At 36.9% G+C, this 19,452-nt stretch overlaps 1 protein-coding gene across 50 annotated transcripts in view; it reads right to left on the bottom strand.

The window, feature by feature from the left end:
- The window catches only part of RIMS1 (regulating synaptic membrane exocytosis 1), a 319,637-nt gene that overhangs the window by 8,128 nt on the left and 292,057 nt on the right, over window positions 1–19,452 (bottom strand). For all 50 annotated transcript variants that reach the window (XM_071548592.1, XM_071548593.1, XM_071548547.1 and 47 more), the window contains one exon: window positions 3,149–3,290. In XM_071548592.1, coding sequence (XP_071404693.1) covers window positions 3,149–3,290 — 142 coding nt within the window. The remainder of the gene's footprint in view (window positions 1–3,148; window positions 3,291–19,452) is intronic.

The following is a 19,452-nucleotide window of genomic DNA, read 5'->3' as shown; positions in this document are numbered from 1 at the left end:
TTATCCCAAGATTTTTTCACAGGTTGACTAACATTGAAAATATTCACTTGACATCATACCTCCAGCTATACACCTATCTTATTGTATATTAATTCTAATTCATTAAACTTTGGTTAAGAGTAAAGCAAGTACCTGTTGTACTTACTGTAGGAATAGCTGAGCTATATATCTGATTGGTCTTAGGAAATGCAGAATGAGGCACAATACTGTCAATAAAGTATGTGACCCTGGAAGCAAAATCAAGGTCATTGTAGACACACAAGGAAGGACAAGAAATCTGTACAAACCTAACATAAGCATGTCCTAATTATCATCATTATCTGTCTACAGTAATATCACAAGTGAACTGCAGACAAAAAACTACTCAAGGAGCCAAAGTTAAGATCTCATAAGAGAGAAAAAAACCCCTTACAAATGGCTTCACCATTCTGAAGACAAGGTGCTGTCAAAAAACTGATTCGATGTTCACACTAGACATAACATCTGAAATTAAAGCTGACCTTCTAATGCTAAAAAACAGGCCCAGAGAAGGGAGATGATTTTAGCATCAGCTGGCACAGTGCATGCACTTCAATTATGTGACAGAGCTGTGTGGCTTCCCCTCCATCTTGTAGTAGTGTCCAACTCATGTTCTACAAGTAAGTCAGTGATACATGTGGGGGAAGTGATTAAACAGTAGAAACTTGTTTTATTGGCCATATTTCTTGCAATTTAACTTTCTTCTTTCACTGTGATCTAAACCCAGAACTGCTGTAAACTAACATTATTCTATAGAACTCATGAAAATTTCAAAGCAATTGAGGATTTGATCTATAGCTAAATCACAGAATCATAGAAAACCAGAAGACTTCAGAGAAGTTTTCTAAGTCACAAAGTGCAGCACCACACTGAACAGAGCCCTCTGGCATTCCTGTGCCAGAGGGCTTTTGCCTGTTGCATTGTGTGCTGTTTAAGGAATGTTTCTCTTCTCTCCTTGCAGCAAAATATATTTAACTGTTTCATCTGAGTTTTGTTAACTGCCTCCTTTAGCCCATTCTCCCAGACTTCCTTCAGAGTCACTGTTAGATATTGGTGGTGTTCTCACTTCACTGGAATCACTGCTTACTCTTGCCAGAGATTGGAATAGAGATGTGGAGTTCAGGGAGGACAACACTTAAGGCTAAGGTCAAGTACAAAGTAAGTTTGGAGTCAGGAAACAAAGTTGAAGTATACTGAGAAACCTGAATCAACCAGAACAACTGGCAACTCTATCAAACCAAAATATTGTGAAAAGTTAGGGTGCCAAAAGAATGGATCGAAGAAGCAGGACAAACATGGTCAGGTGTGAAGATAGCTATTGCATGAGAGATCTTAGAGAAGCAAGTAGAATTATTAGAGGCAGAACTGATGCTGGAGCAGCAAGAGATGGGGAGCAAGCACAGGTGCTGAGGAGGCGGAAACAAGACATGAAATGCAGATAGTGTGACTACCAACTTATGATTGCTTAAAGATGTATCTCGTTCTAAAGGATGATTTTCAAACTAAGTCCCACTATGCACACCCAGATACTAAGCAAGTGCTCTTTTTACTTACCAGGTTTGCTCTCCTCACTGCCTTACTCAGAAGCTGATTCTCAAATTAAGTTTAATGCTCTACCCTCCTGTCCTCCAAACGCCTGTTGTGACCTCCTGATCCAGACCCTGATTGCCCTAGCCTTGCCAAAACTGTTTACACGCAATTAAGGTGGATCAGAGGATTAAGCTGCTTCCCTGAAAATGTCCTCACTGTGAGTGCTGGGCTCCCATTTCCCCTCTCCACTGCTAACCAGACTCCCCCAGCTCCTCCTTAGCAGGGTTCAGCTTACTAGGCCCTTTGTCACCAAGGCGAGTGACTGATGCATTACAGACTACACTCCAGCACAGAGAGGGAAGGAGGATGGAGTGTTGAAAAGATAAAAGTAGTGCCCTATCAAGGAATCATAATGGTGAAAACACAGGGATGTTTTACTCTTGTCCCTCATTCTTCATCTGATCCTTATCTGCTTTGGTTTTAAACTACTCATGATAGAGCCTGTTTTTCTTACATGGCTCTTAAAATTCTTAGCACTATCACAGAATTACAGAATGGTTAGGGTTGGAAAAGACCTTATAAATCATCTAGTTTTACTGCCCATGTCATGCACCAGGACATCTTGCACTAGATCAGGTGACTCAAAGGCCCATCCAACCTGGCTGTAAACACTTCCAGTGATGAGCCAATCCATAATTTCTCTGGGCAACCTGTTTCAGTGTTGTAAAAATTAGGGTAGGGTGGTCAGATGATCTGATGATGGATGCACCTTTACATAGATGCTTCCCACCACCACAGTAGCCTTGGCTCTTTGTGCCTCATACAATGTGCAGTAGCAAATGTAGTAACACAGTAAGCATATAAAAAGATGAAGCCAAAGAAATCCAAATCTCTCCTTTTTTTCCCAGGTCTATAGGGTGCATTTACCTACTCCCTTTTTCCCATTTTGTGGGCAGTTATCTAAGAATCCTCTTGTGACCACTGTGCACAGCCACATGTGGTAGAGTCCCACTGAGAACTGTGAGAAGGCTGGAGTATTCACACACACTTTCATAGCAGATCTGCCTTTGTTCTCCTTTTCTGCGTATTGAGTTGATCAACAGTGAAGGGAAACAGCTGCCCTTCTCCACAGCTGTCTGCCTGACTTCAGCTGATGGGGTAGCTGGGTTTACAATTCTCAATAAGAGACTTGGATCAACTCCAAACTAAACTTTCTTTGCATACAGTATTACTGATCAGAGTTGTGTATCACAGGGATTCACATACAATGGCTCAAGTTTAACTCTGAGATAATCCAAACATAACCAAAAGAAAAAGTATCCCTATTTTTTGGTTTGAATAATGCAATCTAAATTTCGTTGTCTTTTGATGAACAAAATGCCTCACTGTATGACAGAGAAAATAAGAATTCTTAAGAAGTCTTTTCTTGATTTCGGTTTCCAAGAAATCTATGTTATGTGCCTAAAATAGTCAGTTTTTCATAAGTTTCAAGAGAAAGAACTTGTACATAGAGCCATCCCCTTCAGCTAGAGCTTGGGATATTCGAAGTAACTTGTGGAAGAACCTTCTCCTACATTACTGATATTTTAATGCCACTTACTTGCCCTCAGAGCTATAACTATTTATGCTGCCATCAGTGGATTCCCGACTTGGCTGTCGAACCATACGACTTCTCATCTCTGCTGCCATTCCTGTTTCTGTGCTTCTCTGTATTGTGCTCTTTAGCTTCTTGCTGCCAGCCTCTGAAAGCAGAGCAAAAGAAGTGACAGTTAGAATGACAACTTACAGCAAAGCCCTTCGTTGTAGTATTCCCCCAACAACAGTGATCTGACTTGATCCGTACTATTTAATAACATAAAAAGACTATTCTGATTGAAAAAGCAATCTCTTCCCCAGCTGCAAACTGGAAATGGCTCCTCTTTAAAAGAGCTGCAATGTGAAGATCTTCATCAGGGCAAACTGTTGGAAACTAGATATCTTGTTAGTAACATTTACATAGTTGGAACGTAGACAGTTGTGATAGTGTCTGCTAACCATAAACTCAGTAATACGCTTCTAGCCACCTTGTTCGTTAGTTTGAGTGATTGCAAAAGAAGTTACAATTCTCACAGAAAAAAAAAAAAAGAGGGAAAAAATCCTTCATCCATTCCATGGAAAAATGTGAAGTACTAAGATACTTAGTATCAAAAATATAATAATGTGTTTTGACTTGGCAAAATCTTACTTTTCACCACAAAACATCTTCAAAGTAAACAGTGAACTTTATAGAACTTATCATCTCAGTAATTCCTAAGCAGAAATAATTCTTGGAGAATTTGTCTGGGAGGTCACACAACACTTAAAGGTGGACAGGACCACATGTGGGTCATCTGGTCCAACCTCCCTGCTCAAGCAGCATCTTCCTGCAGCACCTGGCACAGGATTTCATCCAGACAGTTCTTGAAAATCTCCAGTGATGGAAACTCCACCACCTCTCTGGGCAATTACAATCTAGGCTTGCCATTGAACACTAGAAAGTAATGTAAATCTTGTGGAATTGTTTAATGACTTCATCCATTTGGAAAAGCTTCTATCCCACCTTCTTTAAAATGCAATCTGATTTACCCTGGAAAGTTTCATGTTTCCCTTGAGCAAGGAGAGCTTCCAGTCCTTTACAGGTCCTTTTCAGATTGTGGCCAATCTACAATGAATTCTGCCATTGCATGGCAGAAATGATACTTCTAGATGATGACAGATGTTCTCAACAATCTTTAACTAAATACTTTCACCAAAGTCTCCACGTGATGTAAGATGTGTATTTTCTTCAAACCCAGTGTCCTGTTCTTTTTCATTTAGTTCAAAATGGGTACTGAAAATTCAAAGGGTAACATTATTTTCTCTCAGAAAATAATAGATTTGACAGAGTTTCATGTAAGTACATGCAAAAACATTCTTCTGCATTTGCCTCTTCATTTCAGTGCTCCTTCATTTGCTCTCCGCAAAGTTTGTGCTTCCTTTTCATCATCTGCTCAGGGAAACATCTGAAAAAGCAAATGTTTCTTCCACTTCCATCTCCTGTGGAGACAGAATTGCCCTGAAAAGTTTTCCACCTCCCTCTTTAACAGTGACATTGGTGATGTTTGAAACTGACAGATCTTGACCTTTTGTCACATAAAACTTAGGTCTTTGGTAGAGGCCACATGACCTGCCTATTGCTCAGTGTGTTTAAACATGCTGTGCAGAGCAGCTGGTCCTTGGTCTTTGGGTCTGCAGAGTTGGTGCAGGTCAAGGAGAAATCACACCATGCAGCTATCAGAATAACCTCTTTGGAGCTAGCAGAGAAATAGCAAACATGGCCAAACCAAAAAGCAAACAATTTGTTTATTGGGCTTAGAGGGGACAGGACCACAGTGAAAGAGCCTGGATTCCCTCTTAAGCTTTCTGGGCCAGGGTTGTTTATCTATGGCCACCCAGAAACAGAGAAACAAATGCCTCTGAGTGGAAGGGATCAGCTACTTCCAAAGATCCTTTACTCCCTTCTGAGGCCAACAGCTCTGAGGTTTTCCTGCAGACCACCACAAGTCATCCAAATTTGCAGTCCTTGGTTAGCTGAAAACACATTATTCAGTACTGCTGAATGGGATGGAGAGCAGGGTAGCAAAATCACACCAGGCAGACCAGGCTCCACTCTTACACAGTGCAGGTGTGGAAGGTATTTGCTGGAGCTTCAATGACTCTGTATGTAATGTACAAAACCAGATGAAGTATAACACAGCATTGTACTCCAAAGCAGGATTTTCACACTTTCTGTAGGTATGCATTTGCCACCAATATTGGTTTTTTTTTCTCTCTCTCTCTCTCTCTGTCTTGTCAAGACCTGTCTGAAAGTGTCTCTATTTCCATCTGCTCCTACAAAGCATGTGAGATTATGTGGTTTAGCTCCATCTTCTTTTCTGGAGCCAGCCAGATCAGGCAGCGTCACCTAGAGGATATAATATGGCAAAGCCTCAAATGTGTTCAGCTGAATAGGGTTGTTTGTGAGTATTCAGGGCTCAGGAAAGGGAAATGATAAGACTCTACAAGACCATCATGGCACAATTGGTACAGAGATGTTGTTCTGAACCACCTGGACAACATGGTGGATGCTGAAATTACAGATTAGAGCCAAGCTGTTGGGACAGCATAATGAACATCGTCATAGAAATAATCACTATAAAAATACTCATTGACTAAATTACAAAAATTAATATTTTAGCTTCAAGCCACAATAGAGATGGAAAATAGCAAGTGAATTTTGTTTTTTTAAAGAGTAATGTTATGTTGTCATGGATAACATCAATATTGCTGTTTGAACACACTTCTTTGCACCACAGATTTTAAATGCACAGATCATGAAGTAGGAATCCTTGTGCATGGCCATGAGCAAGTTCAGAACCTTGTCTTGCTGTGCTGGAAATACCAGATTGTCTTTTTCCAAATACTTGTCAAGTCACTCCTCTCTGTCTTACAGCACTGATACCACTTCTTTTCTCATCAACATTTATTTGCAGGTTGAAGATTAAAAGCATCCTTTTGTCACCTCTTATAACAGTTACTAATACCCACAACATTTCCTGGGAAAACTAGAGTCCTTCTATATATTTAATTTTATAACTTTAGTCTTAATACTCTACAGTACAATCAGAAATATACCATAAAAGTAACCCAACAGAATGGTAAACTATGGCAAGGGGTTTATGGCATAGAGGGAATGCTTTTGCCCATGGCTAAGAACTAAAATACATGTTGCACAGGTTTAGAAGGTTTTATGCATCTCATATCTTCTCTGTCCACTTATATCACAAAAACTAAAGAGACAGTTTATCTTATTGGGGCACTCCTGCAAACTTCTTAGTAGAATCTAGTTCTGGGAGGGAGGAATGTGCTTAGCACACTGTTGAGTTGGAACTGCTGCTATTTCTAAAGTCACTCCAGTAACATCAACTCACTCTGGGGTACAACATCCAAAGGTGCTGTGATGGCACAAGGAAATATAGGATCCAAATAACTACCAGTGTTTCTCCTGCTATTGATAGCACACTTTTTAATCTTGTGTTACTTTTAATCTTACAGTTCTGCATATATCTTTGGAATGCTATCTTTATATGAACAATAGAGGTTCATAAAATATTCAAGTTCAGTATCTATGCTATGATATACTGAGATTTTCTGCTCATCTGGATATCTATTGGAGAATGCTTAGTCATGCTCCCAATTTATATCAGTTTGATATGTACAATTAAATTTTACAATATGTTGCAGTTATTTGCCTGTATCGTGTAAATAATACTATATTCATTGTGCAGACTGAAGATAAGCTGTCTCTATACTGAATACCATTTAGAGGTAAAATTTACTCCAACACGGTCTGTGTGCTTCTGTCTGCTGTGTCAATTGTGTAAGGTTTTCTGCATGCAGGAGTACAAATTGATGTGCATAAATTACATAGAAACATGTGGTTTAACAGGTATAAGCTAGAGAAAACCTATTACAGAGCAATTGTGATGAACATTTTTGCAGATTTAATAATTGATGCCAAAAGATCATAAAGCGGCCACCTGCATCTACAAAACATACAGAGCTTGTAAGCATTTTGCAATTTACCAACAGGCTTGTTGTAGCACTCCTGCTACAACACACTGATGAGTGTGTGAAATGTGCTATTTGCATTTACTTATTATAAATATAGCCTACAGTGATTCCTTTTTGGTCTAACAAGAAACTAGTCTCTGATTTTGGTTTCCAAACCTGCGACACAGACGAAGCAGAGCAAAAAGCAAATATGCACTATCTTACATTTGCACAAAATATCAATGCAATTGATGTGCCCCCAATTTTTGTATTTCCTATTCACTTTCAAGTATAGCATCCAGGAGCTACTGACAACAGAATTATACTAGAGAGGGATCAGTGATAGTATCTAGAGATATAAGATGGCCTACCAGAGACACCTCAATGCTAGCTTTACATCTCTAAGATATCCAATTCACAGAGGACAATGCCAGGATATTGCCTCCTCCCTGCCCTGTACATAGCAAAGGCATGACTGCACATGGCACCACTGCTTGCCTGGCTTTTCCTTTATGCTTCATGTGGGGCTTGCAGTCGGTTACTACATTCTGCTTGTCTCAGTTTAGGAAGTCTGAAATATCAGGAGGGGATGATGAAGTAAAGCTTTAAAGCAAGGTGCCAAGGTGTGTGTTACATGCCATGGGTAAAGGCCTGGGGACATACAAGAATATATCAGCAAATAAGTTTGGCAACCTAGTCAATGGGACAGTGTTAAAGGCTGGTGTAGGGCAGAAGACAATCCTGACACGAACCTCTATGTACTGCCTATTGGGCAGTAAGTGAGCACTGCCTAGAATTACACCTGAATGCAAATAGTTGGTTAACACTAAAAAAAAGAAGATAATTTACACACATGCAGCACCTGGGTATGTGGCATGGAAAATTCATGGTCATTTCAAAAGAATACACCAGAGAACAAAGCATACAGCATTGCTTAATCCACAATGAAAGGGATCAAAAGAAGACTGCTAATACACGATGTAATTGCATGACTCAAGGGTAAATTATTCATGGTATCAAGTATGTTCATGTTCATCTAAAGTAAGCCTAAAAGGACTAAAGCTCCAAGCCAGCTGTGACTGAAGGCTGGAAGGACTGTGACCATATGGTGAGTTTGCAAACTGACAGTGAGACACCAACAAGGTTACGCCAACTGGAATAGTAAGGGTCAACCTCGATTCAAAGAACTATAAAATGAACAGCCAAGGGGAACATTTCCTTATGGTCCTTTCTGATGTGTTAGTGATTTTTACAACCTCAAATTTACCTGCTTGGAGACCTGCTGAGTTATGAATTCTGCAGCATCCCACTGACTTTGCATGTAGCACTTTTAAAAACCAACAAAATGTATTTACAAATATATTTATATATATTTGTCAAAGTGCCCCTTGGCTTATAATTCTAAAACAAAAGGAGAAGAAAAGAAATGGCTCAAAGAGATGTACTCAGCAGTAGATAGATCACTAAGACTGAAAATACTTAGTGACTAGACTATGGACAGAAGATAAATAGGAAAAAATATGACATTTAAATACAAATGTTTTTAGACTTTATATCTTGCAATACTTCCTGGTATGTTCCATTCTGTGTATTGTGCTATAATCTCCTGAATATAATACTGTTTATAAAAAGACTTGGAATATTATAGTAATGGTCTTTTAAGTCTTTCTTCCAACTATCACATAATATATTCAAAGAAAGGACGATGTTGTTTATATTCTGTGGTGTTAGATTCTGAGGTTTAAAATCCAAATATAAACTATCATGTACTTCTTCCCATTTCTATTTATTAAAACAAATCCACAAACAACATTTATACTAATGTAAATAACTAAACTTTCTAGAAAGAATATTCACCTTTTTAACTGGGTTAATTTATCAAGCAGTTTTATCAGAAATTTGGAAAAAATTATCTCACAACTATATTTATCAGTTGACATCACATACTCATCTGGTAAACAACTTTCATTCCAAATAAGTATTTTCAGAAAATAAAAAGAAATCATAATCTAATTAGTCCGTTAATACACAGAATATTTTTTCCGACATATATAGAGCAAAGTAACAAAAAGTACCAATCCTAACAAAAGAAGACATCACTGAAGTGCTGTTAATGTTTGTATTAATGCTTTGATGGCATTTTAGCCAGTGTACTGCAGAATCTCAGCTTTTGACTAAATTTTTTACTGAAAAGCAAACTTGCAGACTCAAACTCTTAACAGTTTTAGATTTCAAAGGAAAATAACTTTCCTTATCCAATAGCTCCTAGTGACTTGCATGAAACTGAAGTAGCACTTTGAGAACACATGACAGGAATATGCCCATGATCAAAACAAAAGTAAACAAGAACTAGAAAATCAGGCCATTGTTTACTACCTGATAGTGGCCTCAAAATTTTGAGCAACTGCTTTTGCAAATCATATGTCCTGTAGAAAAGATGGTCTTAGACCTATTTCATGGAAAAAAGGAAAGCAAACAAAAAAACCAACAAAACCCAGAAAAGTAAAACCAAGCATGTGTTTTTATATGTTCATCCTGATACCTGTCAGGGAAGAAAACCTGTGAAAAATCAGGACACATGTATCTTAAGGAGAAACAAGGGTATCTGATCAGAAAAATATCAGTTACGACTTCTGAAATTACTTGTGAAGATTAATAATTTTGTCCACATACTTGCAGTGAAAAGAGTCACTGTCTGTCAGCCAAAATGAAGCAATCAAAGATGATATACAGCAGTGAGTTTTTACTGCTGGGATTGTGCTAAGCTTGCTTTATAAACATACAGAAATGAAAGTATATTAATTACCTTGTTCACACATATACAAAGAGCTATATAAAAGCAGAATATGTCAGTGAAACTGATGATAGGTCTACATGCCATCTTCTTCTACTCCTAAAGTCTCTTTCAGTGATGTTCAATTAGTAAAACATCAAAGTCATGTTTCTAACAAATGATTTACTATTTAAACAGTTTACAAAGTAACAAGCACTCACTTTCTCATATACTTTGGATTTTTCTGTTAGACTGGAGGAGGACACGAGACAGAACAAAATAAGAAGCTCAGAAGAGCTGTATGCACTTCAAGAGTAACATTTTTTAGATAAAACCACAGTCCTATACAAATTGTTTATTACTAGTCAACCTTTAGAAGACAACTGACATATGATATAGAAATAACATTTGTCCAATGAAAGGGTGCTGGGACACAGTTTGCAGTTAATACAGGAGGGGAAAACACTGCAGAAGAAAAATAGATGAGATCTTTCAGATAAACTAAACCAACATTTCATTTCCTTAGGAATTTATACATATTTAAGTAACTTGGTGTCTTTTTTGGCAGCCATAACAATTTTAGTAAATTTGAGACTGTTTTTAAGTAAATCTCCACAATTACAAATACTTCAGTATTTATTATTAAAAGCATAAAATGACAGTATGACTACTAACAGACAATATTTTACAAGATGATATCACCAAAGAGACAATTTATAAGACATCTCTAAAAATAACCTCACTATTGCTGTGTATCTTTGCAAAGTTTCCTGAGCACTATGTACTGTACTTAATGGCAACACAAAGTCTAATTATTTTAATAATCTCTGAAAAAAACGGTAAATTGAAACGCTGTCAAAACCACCAATGCCAAAGTATCTTCTAGTAAAAAGATGTTCCATGCCTTTTTGTATAGTTGAAAAGTTTCTGAATAGTAGATCAACCCTAGTTTAATGGCACAGCATAACAGTCAGGAGACATTACAGATTATTACAGTCACAATTACCAACCTGTGAATTGATCTGAAAATGCTCTGTCTTTTCTGTAGTTTGATTTTCTCCAACTGCAACTTTCAAGCCTTTCAAGTTTCATTTTACCACTAGCAGCACCACCCAGGCAGGTATCACATTTCCTTTTAAAAATGTTACTGGCCTTTGAGAATTTCTAATGTATCAGATTCACCGATTCAGGTTTTTCCTTACTGACTGTAGCATTGCAAAGTCATAACCCCAGACTATTTTCTGCTGCTAAAAATCAGACTCAGGAGTAGGCTCATCACAATAAGATATAGAAAATACAGGTTTACCTTTAGTTTAAGCAAAATTAAACATTGGCTATGATATAATCCTTAGCAAGCAGCCAGCAACTAAAGCAGCTTTACCTTTGTTTAAATAGCCTGTGCTGTTTCTGGGTAGAATAAATCTTTGGGGTCCTGGCGTTGCTTCTCCCTTCTTATCCTGTAACCACTTGGCACCGCAGCACTGCGAGGAATGATCAAGTTGCTTCACTCACAAGTTCCTTTTACAACTGTGATTACATTACAAGGCCTTCCAGCGAGAAAAGTACTGAACTACCTGCCAGCTATCACTTCATAATATATTGCCAAAAGGTTAAAAAATTTAGTCAGCAGTGTATTTTCTAGTTATGTGAAAGCAGAGAAGAGTTCAAAATATTCTTGGCAACTTTGGTTGATGCATTTTTTAATGCTGCTGTTCAGAACTTGAGTCAGATAAACCCAGAAATACATTTCTCTGTCCTGGTGATTTTGACTCATTGTGCATGAATTTTGGTACAAAACAACCAGAAACATTGTAAACCTGAGAAATCATCACATTAGCATAAAATACTAAATTATGGTCATGCTGTAGAAAGTCTAAACAATGTTACTGTCCTAGAGGGACTAAGGCAGAGCAGAGTTAAAGTTTCACTGCCTCAAAATGCCCATGTTCATTTTGAGAACAGAATTTCATTTTTTAATTACTCCTTTAATCTCTAAACTTCCTTTTGAGCAAATAGACTTTGCCATGTGTGTTTCCATTTCAAGTCTGTTTTTCTAATGCTCTCTTCTGAAAATATCCTCTCCTGATTTAATTACTTAAGAATCAATTAATTTAACACACCTTTATCAGCTTGGCATTCAAAATTGTAGGGACCAATGTGCAGGACCAGTGTGCTTTCTCTTACTTGCTCTTAAAAAGAATGGAGGTACCCAACATAATGTACATAGTGCATTTTGGCATCAGGGCAATTAAAGATAGAAAGAAAAAAGCAAATGACTCATCTGATGTCAAGTAAAAAGAATAGAACTATTTAAAACAATTGTAATGGGGAAAAAATCAAAACATGCAGAATAATTTCTTTCCAGTGGATCTTCAAGTAATGGTAAAATTCTGATTATTTAAAGTATCATAAAATTATTAAGGAGAAAAGTGCCAAAAATTACATGGTTCATTTCAGCTAATAAACACATAACATGATTTATGATTGCAAATACTGTAGAGGTGACAAACTCAAAATCCTCTGCAGTAGTGACACAGCATATCTCGTTCCTCTATGCAGAAATGTCCTCCTATTTTCATTGCTTGGACACAGATTTCCTATATAGTGCAATGGTTGAAGTAATCTGTATTTTCTTGATACATTTAGAAATGATGCTCAGAAATCCACAGAGAGGATGGCTTATCACCTTTTTCAGAAATACGTAGCTGTATGGTATTCAATTATCTCATTATGCATGTTACATTCAAAAAGCAAAATACAGTTAAATGGAAAGATTTGTCTTTCAAAGAAAAATACAATGCCATGATAGGAATGAAATTCAGCTTTTGGTAGCTAATGCATGCATGTCACCCTCCAAGACGTGCTTTCAGCATGTGCATGGCAAAGGATCCAGGACCAGCCTGCCATTTAAGCATTTTACACAAAGTGCTGCACTTGTGTCAAGTGTATAGAAGTTCCCTCCCACTCAGGTTCTTGCTCAGGGCAACTCAAAAGAATTTTAAAGTTGAAATAAAAAACCAGAAAGCCCCCACTTCAGTCACAGAATTTCCTGCTTCATGATTCTTCTAGTCCCAGGAAAAATCATTCCTTATATTTCTTACTTGTATGATCAATGCACCCCCCCACCCCGTTCCCCCTCCAGGATTAAAACTGTTTGACTTTCTGTTCTGGATCTGTAACAGAAAGGCTGACCAAAAACTTGGCCTCTTTCTTCACCACTGCATCCTGAAATAGTAACTTCACACTCTCTTCAGAGTAAATTTTTCTGGGCAGCCTCCAAAGTACCACATCTCAAACAAACTTTCCATTAAACCTTGTTTAGACTTTGTTCTTGCAACCCTGTTTGCGCTGCTGCTCCTTGCATGTGATCCCACTGAAGTTTCAGCTACAGTAAAATACAGCCATGCTCTGTTTCAGCCAAAGTACCTGTGCTAAGGTTTACTTTGCCTTTGAATTTCTTTTAAAATGTGACTGTCTAAAGTCCCAAACCAGCTAGATTGCAATGACATACAGACATATCTCTCACTTTTGAGGTCAATCTACCAGAAGGGAAACTAAAAACTTGGGAGAAGCTCCTTTTTTTAATCAGCTAGAGTTCGAATCCAGATAATGGTGGTCCTGGTGCCAAATTTATCTTTGGAATCAGCTTTTTATTCACAGTAGAAGTTAAAACAGGTATGTAGTGATAGTCATAGAATGTTTCTGTTTCAAAACAGTGGTTTGTGACATTACATTCAGATTGATTTTCATTAGTTACAGCAGTCAGTATGTAAAAACACCTACTGACTTAGGCAGTAGATCTGTGCAGATAAACACTGCATAACTGTAAGATGTAATTGTTCTCTTTGTGTTTATATTAATGAAAGTGGACAATTGTACATGAAGACTTAGGTTAGAGACAGACCGTTCAGCCAAACTTCCCAAGTGAATACTCCGGCACAACTCTGCTATGAAATCCTAATTTGCACCCAGTACTTTTGGCTTCAGTCCAGTATCGAACATGCACTGAGGAAAACACTACTGACAAGCATGTGAAACTTCAGCTGTGCCACAGATAGACTTCAGCAGAAAAAAACCCTGTCACAGCATCACTATGGCTTTAATATCTGGGCAAGGCAGGGAGCAATGTGAGAGAGCAGGATTTTCTGTAATACCTTGCAGTTTGCCACCAAAGATGATTCCAGGTTATTTTTGCAGGTCCCTATGGCTGCTCATTTCTGAGTCTCCTCTCTGGGTTACAAACTTTGCTTAGTGAAGAAGCACTTGCCTTTCTCAAAGGGAAAGCAGACGAAGTAACAGTCAACAGACAAGAGGCAAAAAGTGCCAATACGGGAAGAGTTGTTCTGTGTTTTCCCTTGTAAATCATGCTAAATTTTTATTACAAAGCAAGATTTCTTTATTGTGACTGTTGTCTTGTTTTATAATAGATTTATCATATAACTAATCTGTAACAAACATCTTAAAAAGCTAAGAAAAATATAAGCACAAGAAAGAATTAGGCACTTATTTTAATATTTGAGAGCATATGAATTACAGCCAACAAATAAAAGTAGCAGTGAGTGTTTACAAAATTTTAAAGCCCTTTCAGGCACAAGGCAGAATGAGATGGAAAAAAATATGATATGGTGCTGATACAGCCTCTCTCTACAGAAAAAAACTGATTCTCTTCCAAACTTCTAGAAATTTCTGAAGTGAAAACACTTCCAAACTGCGATGCCAACTAAACCACAAGGTTATCTGAAATACAGATTTTAATGCAACAGTGCATGCATATTAATAAGTTTAAGGATCAAATGCACTTAGCTGGAACTAATACAATATTCACAAATGTTGTTCCATGTATGTTAGCAAAAATTACAGTACAATAAGAAGCTAATTTCACTACTTCTGAACTATTTAATAGACCATTTTCCTCTCTGTAAATTGTTCAAAAGCAGAGGCTAAAATTGAGCATTAAATTTTCCTGCTGTATTGATGCAGAAGGCACTGACAAACTTATTACAGATGAAGAAGTGACAATCATTTAAAAATAATCTGGAAAACAAAAATTGCATTTCACCATTGATACAAAAGAAAATAAAGGGCAGCAGAAAATTACACATCATAATAACAAACATGAAAATCTGAAATAATCAATCAGCCAGTCTGAACCACAGATTTCAAATTCCAAATTCACTTGCAGATGGCATATAAAAAGATGGCTCACGAGAGTACATGGCATAAAATTAAAATATAAAAAATTAACCTTATTTTCGTGGTCTTAGAATTACTATTGGTCAAACACAAACATGCCTTTTACAGTAATTTTAGTCTCTGTAACTCAAGCCAAATAGTACTACATCTTTCCAGGGATTTCAATATATATTAGCTCATGGATGAAGATCATAAAATACAAAAGTAAAACAAACTTGCCTTTCATAGCAGGATTACACCACGGTGCTTGAATCTTGCAGAGCTAATGATTTGAAGGTCAGGCTCTTCAGAATAGAGGCACTAATCTCTTATTATCTCTATATTACAGAAATTATTATTTTTTCTTGGAACTGACAGATAAAGCTCTATTTGCTGCTGAGGATTATTGTGATCATTAGTGAGAGTGCTTCTTTTTTGTGTGTGTTCAAAGTGTGAGCAGGTAGCTGACATTGAATATGAGTTACTATAAAAATAGCAATGGCCAGTTAAATAGTAGGCATAAAGAAGACACGTAAATTTGATGCAGGTAAGATGTTGTCAAAATAAGGATTAAACACAATATATGCACAGAAAAAGAAAGATTCCTATGTACACTGTAAATCAAAATCACATAAGGAAAAATTTAACCACAGTCTTGCTCTGCTGCTAGGAAATACTCTTTAAGGAAACGTACAGTTTTGTTATTATAGCCTCTATAATAAATCAGATTTTAAAAGTTTGTGAGTACAACAGGGTCTAACATGATGGAAGACTGGAGAGAAAACAACAAACAATAAAACGTGCAAAACCCCTGGCTTATTCATATAAAGGTGGTATTACTACCCTCCAGAATACTTAAGGACTGGATGGACATAATAAAACTAACTAATTGGCAGGCAACTTCTAATAAAATCACAATCAAAGATTATATCAAGAGCATGCAAATATCACAAAAAGAGATAGTTTAGGAAGCTCCTTGATAAATTAAATGACAAATAAGGCACAGTATAGAAGTGACTTTGAATAAGGTTATGTAACATACATAATATAATAAGAATTTCATAGCCTTTAAATCAAAATGATGATACATTATTAAATACACCATCTTTAGACTATGAAAATTATCAGAACTAGTATGTCAGGTACTAGAAAGAGGATATTTTTGAAAAGGAGTGTGCAATCACAAGTTTCTCCCTATCTATTAGTGATGCAGCACTGAATACAGGTAATGAGGACAATCTCCACTTTCTTTTCAAGTGAGTGTTAATGTGCATTTCAGTGGCAACAGGAGCCAATGTCACTGAAAGATGACTCAAATAAAAAAATTATTTTAATAATTCTTTCACACAATGTGCCTGATTGCATATTATTTTCAAAAGACTATATATATTAATATCATCTCCCATTTACCTCAGCTTTTAATATATGTATTTAATTTTTAACAAAAAGAACATATTCTAGAGGAAAATTGAAAGCATTTCTCTCAAGTCAAGAGCTTCCAATATACAGTCAGAAAAGTTCCTAGAATGATTTATACTTTCTTTCCCTGTAATGTTTAGGTAAAACCAATCTTTCTACCCTTGTCCAGTGGTGGTCTTTTTCTGAAGACTGCATTATGCGTATGCCATGTTGGGAAAGGGGAAGACACATAATGAACACCAAAACTTTTTCAAAGGCTTTCTCTATACATTTTTCTGTCTTCCTCCAAGGAACTTTGGGCTACCAGGCTCATTGACTATCTCAAACTAAATATAAAAGCATGGGTAATTTAAAACAAATCCAAAGTGAACAGTGCTAGTGAATATTTTCTTTTCCCCTATATCTGGAAGAAGTGGGGGGGTTTATGTGTTACATATTCACAAAAGCATGCAGAATTTTTTCTAGGTCCAAGTTCATCATGTGTAGATCTTCATGGGACTATTGTCTGTGAAGCGCACATAGGACTGGACCTTACTGTCATCTGGATACATAATGCATAACATTTAAATAAACTTCCAATATGTTTGCAATATGACATTATTTATTTCATCAAATACACTTTAGAAACCAAAGTCAACTTTCTCATAAATTCCCATGCAAGCACAATGGTGCCTGGACACTTGAAATAAGTATCATTTTCTTGCTACTAGGATATGATTTTTACTAGAGTTCTTTGTTTTTAGTATAACTCCCAATCCATGAGTTTATATTACATTCTGTTCTATTCATCCCAACAACTCAATAATAAATAAACCACCAACTCAGAATTATGGTGAAATTCTGGCCTGCTTTTCTTCAGAATTACAGAGGAAAGAGAACATCTTGCATACACTTAAGTGATCATACCATCTTCCTATTCAGCAAGGCAGGTAACCACGGTATTTTCAGGTATTTTGTAAAGATAACTTATGACAGTGATAAGCTCTTATTTTGGTAGAAAAACTAGCAATTTGCATAAAAAAGATCTTGTAACAGAGAGTTCAGCACTATGCCATCAAGTAAGAGAACAAATGACACCATGCAATGTTCTGAAGTACAAAACATGAGCTCAAAAAATGGTCAAAGGGATGTGAGAATAAACATACACGTTTGCAATGTGACCCAGTGATAGATGAATCTGTTTTAATTTAGTAAATGAGCTCTTCACGTGTCTTATGCATTTCTTCACAGTTCAGCTGAGTTTACAGCTTAAAAGATTTTTGGGATCTTCTTGCAGTCAAGTTCTGAGTCAGTTTGTGGTCAACATACCTTTTATAGTAATATCACTAAAATACATCAACTAATGAGGTACCATGACTTGGTTATTCAACTGATCTTACACTGCAGACAATAATCTGTTGTATTGACCTTTAAAGCAAGTAACTTTTAAAAAGTAATTGATTAAAATCCCCCAAACAAAAACATTCTTACTGGGGGACACAAGAAATGAAGACACTAAATTAAGCCCAGAAAAAATACATGCACAACTTACATGATACTCCAGCAGCACAGAGCTGAGTCTTACTTTTACATATTTTAGGGGTCAAAACATTATATTGCTTTCAGCCACAGATTCCAATTTCAAGAAAGCTATCACTCTCCTAGTTTATATTTGTAAGCATTATTAAAATGTTTAATATGTGAGTGATATTTAGGCACGCTTTAAAGTATGGAAATTTAAGGTCTCATGGACTCTTTACTTAAAACAATGCCCCTGTCTAAAGATTTCACACATGTAGTTACACACACACATGCATACCAGATTACTGAGATTTCTGTTTCTCCTAGGCACACAGTCACAAATATTTTTTAATCTGGCAATTACAGTTGTAAGTTTTTTAGGAAGTCCTGGCTCTTCTTCAGACTTTGAGATTTTCAGTAGGTCACTTCCAGTCCTGGAATTTGCTCCTCAATAAAATGGGACAGTGACACTTACCGTTCCTTTGTAAAATGCCTTTAGGTCTGTGGCTGCCAACAATGCAAAGAACAAAGAGCCATTGCTACTACTAAGAAGGTCTGACATGAACTATAAAAGTCAGAACATAGATGAAGAGCACATAAAATAAACTGGACTACAGAGCAAAGTTCAACAGTAGATGTTTACATAGCAGCCATAGCCATTCTTGTTCCAATTGGGATTGCAAAATGATTGTTGTTCTGCTACTACAACTCTAATAAGGTAGAAAACTTTTGACAACAAACAGAAAAAAAAAATCTGCAAAAGGTCATTTATTTATTCCACAAAAGTAATATTGGGTTACCAAATTCTTAAGCCTTGAAACCAAAGGAATTTTTCAGGAACAATCTCCCAAGAGCAATGGATTTCTTAAAAATAAGCATATCCCACCAAGAAAGAGAAGTTTTCATGCATAAAGAGAAACTACTTGCGTATGCAACATGTTGACCAACATGCTTGTGGGAAGATCTTTAAGTGAAAAAGAAACTTTATAATACAAAACATCAAGGTTCACTTCTCAATTTTGCAACTTCATTTTATTCACAGTACTTTCACAAAGCACTGATGATCCTACTTCTCTATGGCACACGGCTTCTGTCTTTACTGCCAATATTGTAGTCATAGGCACCACATGAACATCGATAAATAGTAAAGGATGAGAAGAATGTCAAGAGATGTCATATCTCTCACCCTAAACTGACGTCACAAAATCACAGAATAGATGGAGTTGGAAGGGACCTCTGGAGATCATCCAGTCCAACTGCTCTGCCAAGGCAGGGTCACCTAGAATAGGTTACACAGGAACACATCCAGATGGGTTTTAAATGTCTTCAGAGAGGGAGATTCCACCACTGCCCTGGGCAGCCTGTTCCAGTGCTCTGCCACCCTCAGTGTGAAGAAGTTCTTCCCCATGTTTAGGTGAAACTCTATGTTTTAGTTTATTGCCTTTACTCCT

The sequence above is a fragment of the Pithys albifrons genome, chromosome 2 (genome assembly GCF_047495875.1).
Source record: "Pithys albifrons albifrons isolate INPA30051 chromosome 2, PitAlb_v1, whole genome shotgun sequence".
NCBI classification, from domain to species: domain Eukaryota; kingdom Metazoa; phylum Chordata; class Aves; order Passeriformes; family Thamnophilidae; genus Pithys; species Pithys albifrons.
Note: the sequence above shows the minus strand (reverse complement) of the source record. Positions and strands in the feature narration are given on the sequence as shown.